Raw genomic sequence first — 9,163 nt, 5'->3', positions numbered from 1 at the left:
ATATAAACAGCCACACACACACATACCATGGTTATTTAAGTTTTGCATGTTTCATATATAGGCCTATATATTTATTTATTTTTCGCCTATTTTTCGTCTTCATGAGTATTGGACAAAGTTTGTCCAATACTCACACAACTTGATATATTTCTGGTTTCATGTGTTCAAGACGTTAAAAGTTTTATTCCCATTGCCATTGGCTACGATTGACTTCCAAATTTTGCAGGAGGGGCCCATTTAGGAAAGAAAAAGGCACATGAAAGTAAAAAATTGTATTGTGAGTCTTGTCATGTGATAAAAGGGTCGATGCTGACACAGCCCTGGGTAGGCCGCCCGGCCTGGCAAAGACCTGCGCTCTGAGGAACATCTTTTTCTAGCCATTCATAAATACATATTTTATGAATATATGGGCTAAAGTATACAGTAGGCCTATGCTGTGTCTTTGCTAAGGAGCCTTTCTTGGCTCAAGATGATGTAAACCGCTCTGGCTTGGCTATTTGTTTACAATTACATAGTTTTATATAAAGTGCTTAAATGCTCCCCTCCTGCGCTCCTCTGTGAGAGCAGATGGGTGAAGTTGAAAACTGATCCCCACAGGATCATACAGGTCTAATTATTTATTATTTGAGCAGGAGACAGGCCTGCTCAGCGGTGGCCGAACGGATACCGGAAGGTCGCCAGTTCGAATCAGCGGTCCGACACATTAAAATTACCACCGCTGAAGTGCCCTTGAACAAGGCATTGAACCACGATGAAATGTTCTATGAGCAGGGCCTGGCTGGAAACAAGTTCTTGAGCTTAGCCCAGATACCCTGGGTAAATATAGTAATCATTTCATTTAATTTCATATAATTTCTGACAATAGCATCACTAGGCTATATGAAAGCATACTGATGTTGTAAGGAAACTATGATGACAGAAATTAAAGTCAAATTTAAGAACCAAATCTTTAAAATAATTAAATAAACAATAAAGTTGATGCATATGGTGTTGTAAGGGGAACACACGTCTGGTCGACTCCGAAAAATCCCTCAGTCCCAGTTGGGGACATATAGGCCACTGTCAGTTAAGAGAAACCACCCGCTCAGAACTTTATGCCATTAAACAAGTTGGATTGTTTACTAGTAAAGTGCAGCATACATATCTCCTTAGCCATGATTACAATAATAACTCAGAGATGTTTAATTTGTATAATATTGGTTTTGAACCATACATCATGTTCCAGTTCCAATTTTGGCTGCTCATTCTTTTGTTTCATCACTTCAACAATTTCAATTGTTTATCCTATGAGGTTTTTTTATTCTTTCCCCTGGATAGAAATTGGTATCCCAACCTGACAATGTATTTTCTGTTTACTAAACAGCTGAGACAGAGAGACCCCAGATACTGAACAAACTTTAGCAATAATTGCTATGGGAATATAGAACTATTTAACACTTATTTTAACAAGAATAATCACATACAGCACCTTTAATACTTTTATTCATAATTTCAACAATAAGAAAGCTAAAGACACATATTCCTTTAGTAAACAATTCTTACAGGATTTACGCTGTATATAATATTGTACAATTCTGCTTGTTTTCCCTTCATTATAATTGAGCCTGGTGCTCCTGAGCTGGTTTCTCTACTGTGGAGAGGAGAATCTGCCCAAGAAAAGAATTGACTTGGTTTTATTATGCCTTATGAAGAAAAGGAATGGGTGGTCTGCTGTGAAGTGTTCTTCGTGTCTCATCATGCAGAAGGAGGCTATGCCGGCTGTAGCTGCGGCTGCTTCCGTGCCCTCTTCGTTCACCTCCACAAAGGCCTTGTGTGCCACTGTAGACAGGAAGAGTCCTCCGTGACCACTCATTCCGGACAGATCCGCCTTTGACTCGCAGAACACATCTGTCATACCCAGCTTGGCCAGGGGATCGTTCAACTCATACTCTTCCTCCAGCTTGAACTTGGGCAGGTGAACTATGATCTCTGTATCAGTGTCCATGTCCTTGGTCCATTCATTTAGCCTGGCCTGTGTTAGCTCATTCTCTAGCTATAAATGTATGACACACACACACACACACACACACACACACACACACACACAGTTTAATAGGCTGTATCTACTATCTAGTGAGTCAAACAGAAGTTCACACAAGATACATTTTGGGAGTCTTACCAGTTGTCACAAACTCAACATGAAATGACACCCCAAGTCCCAAAGCATCACTTGCCAATCAGGTTTTGATGAATAATGTACAAAGCAAGCTAGAAGTGGTCCTTCATTTGTGTTCTAGAGGTTTTGCTTGGCACTACTGACTGTCATGTATAATTACCTTAAGCAGTGGGTCAGAGCCATCGGTGGCCTCTTCAGGCAGCAGGATGAACATGCTGACGTCTTCACCCACGTAGGGCAGCTCCAGGATCTGCAAGCTGTAGTTAGGAATGTAGTTGAAGGGTAGTTTCTCCTTCTGGTACATCATCTTCACTGGCTTGCTCTCATTCTGACACACCGGAAACATACAATGAGTGATACAATCAGATCCTCAGACAATTCCAGCTCAGGCATCCTACGCATCTGTGATGACCCAACAGAAATTCCTCTAGTGCTTGCCTGTTCAGGGGGGGGAGGAACTGGGGGGGGGGTACCCGGGTATAGCGTGTACCTCCACATGCGTTACGCGGCTACGCCCCCTAGTGAGACCCTTCACTGTCAGGTTGAAAGAAGATGGTGGCTTGGTGGCCCGGGTATTGGAGGAGACCCGAGGCTATCTTCACCCTCCCAATGACTTATTGTGGGGGTTAACAGAGATGGAGTACTCGTAGAGAGGCTGGGGAATCGGGAATTGGCTTTACTAAATTGGGACTTGAAGGGAGAAAATGTTGTTTTTGTTTGTTTTTTTGTCTGGGAGGGCCATGTGTTGCTCAACAACATAGTCTTTTCATTATTTGTACGTCTCTCTCTCTCTCTATATATATATATATATATTTGTACGTCTCTAAATGTTCTGAAGAATGGGTGGACACTGTTGTAAACAAGTGTAATGCTTGATCAGTGTGTCGTCCACAGTTAACAGTTTTTGTATTGAGTTGTGCTTGAAATGTACTGTAATTCTGCAAACTGTTAATAAATACTTCAATCAATCAATCAATATTTGTCTGTCCTGAGATTTATGTTATTGAGAAATTGCAATAAAAATATTTTGAAAAGAAAGAAATTCCTCTAGCGCCAAAATGTCAATTTCCACACTACTGGTTCCCAAACACTAGGTCAGGACCAGAAAGAATTAAATCAGGCGCACTTCCTCTGGAGACTGCCCTTGGTTAAGGCAGTGGGTGCTCAGCTTTAAATATACAAAGTGGAAAAAGCGGCACTCCAAAATAAAAGATGCACAGATGTAATTTCCCATATTTTAACAGCCTTCTTCATAGCAGAATAAAAAGGACCCATTTGTGGGTTGTGGACACATTTTTATGGGTCCCTTTATTTTTTGATTCCTACATTTTGTTTTTAATTATAAAAAAACATTCTGAAAAAATATCATTTTGTCATGAATTAAAAACTACATGTTCGCAACGCAGCACGAGGCAACACGTTGTGAGCTTGTAGATCTGCTATTTTCACTAGTTTATGTTCCGGACAAACATCTCATTTCTCTTTTGGTGCTCAAGCTAAAGGTTTGGGAACCACTGGTACACAATCTCAAAATGTACTGGGCGCCGTGGGCGGATTAGAAATGCTCAGAATCTCATAGTGGGCAGATTGCCATGAATCGTGCTTTCGTGACCTCTCCTGTAGTGCCACCCTCTGGCCAAAATGCAGTCTTTCTTTTGTCATCCTAGTTGTTCTGGTTAATCCAACTATTTTTGAATGCAACAGCATTTTCTTCCTCTGCCTGTTCACCTGGTTTAGTTTGAATGCCATTTCTTTGGTGTCCGCTTCATTAAATTGGTTGAGCCACTTTCCTTTGAAGTAGATGGCATTGACCAGAGCCAGTCTTGTCATTGGGGTGACTGTCCCGGACTTCAGTAGATCTTTTATTTTATCTGTGAGGAAAAAAGACAAACTAACCACTCAGCAGTCAGCACTGACACTAACCACCATCCATGTTGGCTTTGTAACTATTCCTACATCAATGGGATTGCATCACACATTAAAAGAAAAGACAATAAATAAGTGTCTGGTTAAAGTCAATACTTTCTGTCTGCTGCTCAACCCAGTTGTTGATCTCTGCTCTGCAGTCCTCTGGAGCTCCCATGAAGTCAACTGACTTCAGGTCAGCATGGTAGAACTTCTGTGTGGCTTCTAGGAATTCCTGTATAAAATGGGGTTAATTGCTTTGTTTGTTGTTTATTTCCACACACAACCAGGGGAACCGTAGCTGGTGATGTGTGTGTATACCGTACCATAAGGAAACACATCTCACCGTCAGGAAGTTGCATGTAGTCTCCCCATAAAGACGATTGGCCAGTTTCAGAATGTATGAGGCAGATGGCGAGTTGATGTCTCTGTTAAGTGTTTGGAAATCTGCATGCACATCTCTGACCGAGCTGAACGAAAGGGCCTATACACAGTCAGAGAGACAGTTTGTTAGGAGAAGAAATGGTCTTTGTGCAATAGATGAACACACCTCACCCATTTTAATAATTAAACCAAGGCTGAAAATGGGTGAAGTACTGCTTAACACAATGCTGACAATGAAATTGCATTTCAAGTTTGTCGTGAAAACAGAAAAGGTGGTAGATCCTCCAAAGTTAAAATTTGCTTATACCAGAAGGGCTAGATCTATAGAATATTAGACTTTAGAATGAAAATAATACATGTAAACTGCAAGCACTGCTTTGGGTGCAATCAATGTTAAGTGTATAAATAAAAGCCTATAGCCTATAGGCCTACTTGCATAGTGGGGTCAAAGTACAGGTGTCACCTGTCACAGTCGCACCCTTTTAGCAGGTGCTGGTGCTCCCAGTGCCAACATAAACCAAAGGCATAAGAAATAATTCTAGCAATTTCATAATGCATGATTCAATTTGAACAAAACAGTCAAAACAAAAACAAAAATAGAGAGAACACTCATAACAGTAGGCTAACTTTGTGTGTGTGTGTGTGTGTGTGTGTGTGTGTGTGTGTGTGTGTGTGTGTGTGTGTGTGTGTGTGTGTGTGTGTGTGTGTGTGTCAGCCTCAGTCATTACCTTTGCCATCTGATCAGCAGTGTTGCCTTTTGCTCCCAGATGGACCATAGCTAGCGCTGAGCTGATACTGAAAGGAGAGACGAAGATATTCCCGCTGGCTTTGGCTTGGCTTAAAGTACGATACAGATCCAAGGCGAAGACAGCGTTTGATTCGGCAGTGGTGGCCATGGTGGCTGATGATGAATGGTCTTCCTGTAAAGAGAAGGCAATGCGATGCTATGGTAAATATAATATAACGCCCACGGCCACTGCTCTTAAGTAGTTGGGTAGGTGTGGTACGGTGTACGAATTGTGCAAATGTTCTTGAGAAATAAATATGGGTGCGCACTCGGCGTTCATTAGTTTTCTCTATTTGGAAAGTCTCGCTGCCTGTTACATAACAAACGTTGGGCGAAACTGTCTCCAGAGTCCAGTCCACAAGGAACGGGTTTCAAACGTGAAACAAAGCCCCAATTATAAATACAACAAAAAGGCATCGGGTGATATAGTGTACATACATTATTATACTAGTAATAAATAAGAAGACCTATAGTATTTTCGATAAAATTAAGTACCCTACCCGATTTTCCTCCGGAGGCTGACACGGGCACAGCGTTAATGTTGAAAGCGAAAGTATAATAATGATGTGTTCACTCCGTAAAATCCCCCTGAATAGAGAGAGAACTCCGTGGAAGTGAAGGTAAAATATCGAAAGCATTGGCTGTGCTATGACTAGGCTACTTTTATATCGCTGCTACCTGTCTCTTATTCCTGAGTGGCCACAGAAAGGGAAGTCTATAAAACAGGTACGTGGGGAGGACGAAGGTTGAAACGATAAGTCACTGTCTGTCAGTTAACAGAAAACGCCCTCTGCTCATACAATAAAATGCAGTCATTCAGTCAGTCATAAAATATCACATCCATCCATCTTCAACCGCTTATCCGTAGTCCGGTCACGGGGGGGCAACAGTTCCACGAGAGAGCTCCAGACTTCCCTCTCCAGAGCAACATTAGTAACTTCCTCCTGGGGGATCCCGAAGTGAGTCGATGTAATCCCTCCATCTGATCCTTGGTCTAACCCGTGGTCTCCTCGTGGGACGTGCATCGAGGACCTCCCTGGGGAGACGCTCGAGATGCATCCTAACCAGATGCCCGAACCACCTAAGCTGGCTCCTTTCCAGGTGAAGAAGCAGCGACTACTCCGAGTCTCTCTCTCGCGTGACTGAACTTCTCACCCTATCTCTAAGGGAGATGCCAGCCACCCGTCGGCGAAAACTCATTTCGGCCGCTTGTATTCGCAACGTTATTCTTTCGGTCATGACCCACACTTCATATTGCTTGGTAAACAGAGAACTTTGCCAGCCTTCTGGCTCAGCTTTCTTTCAAATTGTGGATTCTAATATGTTGGGTTTTGAAGTAACATGGGCATTGATTGGGCATATGGTTTAGCATATAGGCAGAACAACTTCCATGCAGGCTTTACTGATACTTGTTTATTTTTTATTTTTTTACCTAGGCTATATGAGAAAGAAATGTGTTTGTGCAATCAAGAAATGTTTGAGCAGTCAATGTACATTTTATCCATCTTCCAAGAAAGTTCAGTCAGTCAGTTGTATAGTAGGCGTATACACAATGGAGTGTCTTGCAATGCAACAACTGTGATTGAGAAATAGAGTAGACTGTGCGTGTGTGCGTGCGTCTGCTTGCAATCCACATAACTCGAGAACTGTTCGCCCCACCGACTTCAAATTTGACACACGTTCCACAGGGAGTTCAGTTCTCAGTGCCAAATCCGTCCGATCGCTGGTTGTCCAGAACCAGCACAAAAGCCTCTGCCCAGGCTCCGGACAGGGCCCAAGTCCAGATCGACCCTAGATCTCCATATATGGAGCTGGCCTGTTCTCTGACATCACAATGATGCACGACCTCACTTTATTAACCAATTGATCACACCCCAACAGGCACTGATCACCCATAGATCTCCATATATGGAGCTGGCCCGTTCTGACATCACAATGATGTTCTGTTTGCGACCTCACCCTTTATTAGCAAATTGATCACTGTTCTGCCCTTACTATACGTTTGGTGTACAGTCTGTATGGCTTGGCAGACAGCTAACAAAGTTCCCAATAAAGCTCCAAAAGGCAGCAGTGACTTGGTTTAGGTTCTTTACTGGTGAATAAATTTGTAAAACTGCAATACAGAAAACACAGACATTTGTGTCAAATACAGTACAATCATAAACCAAAACATTAGTCCTTTTTATGCATCACTTTTAGAAATGATCAAACCAACTTACAAGCATATTGTTTTAAGAGCTAAGATATGCTTTAAGAGCCATAAACTTTAACAAAAGACACACAGACTTACAGACTTATCCTGTCCAAGGCCTGAGAGAAAGGAAACACTCAACCTGCAGTGGGTGAGCTCTTGACAGAGTGCTGGTTTACACTGAACTGGCTCTGACCAAACTAATCACCTATTAAATACCCTGGTGAGGCTACCAGGTGAGGAGAGTTACTAATTAGGCAAAGGAACATTGGTCTCCATTACACATACAAGGCTTAAAGGTAAACTACATAGAAAGTAAACAGCACAATCACACCTGATCACCCCCCAACGGGCACTGTTCTAGTTCTTCCTAATGAGATACATTTTCAATTCATGCATCACATCAATTGTTAGATGTGTGCATTTATAGAAATGTATGAATGACTCTAATTGTCTCTAGCTAGGACAGACTGTACCAGCCTATTACCGAACCCAAGCTAAAGTTATGGAAATATTACCTCATGCAAAGAAAGGTGTGTCTCTGTGAATTACAGTACAGATTTAGTCATGTATCCACCCCTTACCCTCCTGACAAACTGCAGTCCAATAGACAATGCAATCTTAAAACGACAATATTCATTCATGTCTGACTCATATCTCACAACCCTCCCTCGCACTTTAAACTTCTGCATTACATACTAGGTTCTTCTCAGTTTATTGAAATGTCAAGTCTCCATTTCAACTTATGTTTCCTCTTTATACTAGCCTGGCTCAGTGGCTCCAGCCCTGAATCGCTAGCCACGCTTAAAACAAAAACCACTGGAGTGAAACGAAATGAGTGTTCAAATTCAGTGTCAGGCTATCTTTATACTTTATTTTCATATTAATACTGGATATCTGCCCACTGCCCAGTATTAAGCACATCTGCCTTGCTTTATGAAAGACAAGGGTGAGTTGCAATGTCATCACCTTTTTCTACTTTAAAACAGGGAAAACCAAATCACAAAATACTGTTTTGGATCCACACAATACAAATACACAGATACAAAAAAATAATACAAAAAATTAGCTCCGGGGCCAAAGGAAGATAACTACATGACATATCATATTATGAACTGACATAGAGGTGCATGTTACTCTGATAGCTTGTGGGCATACTGTACATGAAGCTATGGCTCAACTGCTATATCTGAAAGAATCACCACATGTAGTCTAACATGAACTGTAAAACTCACCCTTCTTTCCGAAACGTGTTTTACCATCTTCCCCTTATTCTTTTTACTTTTCATTTCTTTCCTTTCCCCTCTCTGTCTTCTATTTGTCTATCAATGTGTATCACTCCTCGAGTAATGACACAGCATTTAAACATTGACACTCCATTTTGTAAACACCTCCTGAACTAGGCTTGGTGTTTGGGGAGGGGGGTGTATATTTGTAGCACGATGTTGTATGATCGTTTTTATGCCATTTACATTGTCATTATCTACACTAGCAATTATTATTTATATGAACATGCATGATGCATGGATAATATTTCTTAAACAAATATTGTGTGAGCCATGGTTTAAACCACAGCATATGTGAGGGCCCCTGCCAGGCCTGGACCAGTGGAATGATCCTGGCTTTTCACCCCTATTCAGTGCCCCCAGGATGCTGACACAAACCCAATTGATGCACAATTCTATCACACACCCATGAAGTTGGCTTAACGTTTGTTTTAAATTACTGCCACTAGGGGGAG

General features: G+C 41.7%; 1 protein-coding gene across 3 annotated transcripts; it reads right to left on the bottom strand.

Annotated features, from left to right (window-relative positions):
- Nucleotides 1–1,460: 1,460 nt before the first annotated feature.
- On the bottom strand, nt 1,461–8,815 carry serpinb1 (serpin peptidase inhibitor, clade B (ovalbumin), member 1). Of its 3 annotated transcripts, none has more exons than XM_079505139.1 (7): nt 8,658–8,815; nt 5,173–5,364; nt 4,407–4,544; nt 4,178–4,295; nt 3,884–4,026; nt 2,316–2,483; nt 1,461–2,032 (listed from the first exon to the last, which is right to left on the bottom strand). In XM_079505139.1, exons 1-7 carry the CDS (start codon nt 8,709–8,711, stop codon nt 1,628–1,630), a joined length of 1,218 nt encoding a protein of 405 aa, XP_079361265.1. In that variant the 5' UTR covers nt 8,712–8,815; the 3' UTR covers nt 1,461–1,627. The 3 variants fall into 3 exon arrangements, with proteins under 3 accessions (XP_079361265.1, XP_079361266.1, XP_079361264.1); XM_079505140.1 differs by lacking the exon at nt 8,658–8,815 and adding an exon at nt 7,522–7,597; XM_079505138.1 differs by lacking the exon at nt 8,658–8,815 and adding an exon at nt 5,732–5,899.
- Nucleotides 8,816–9,163: the final 348 nt, after the last annotated feature.

Source organism: Electrona antarctica, assembly GCF_951216825.1.
Source record: "Electrona antarctica genome assembly, chromosome: 7".
NCBI classification, from domain to species: domain Eukaryota; kingdom Metazoa; phylum Chordata; class Actinopteri; order Myctophiformes; family Myctophidae; genus Electrona; species Electrona antarctica.
The sequence above is the reverse complement of the archived record's forward strand: the minus strand, read 5'-3'. Positions and strand labels throughout refer to the sequence as shown.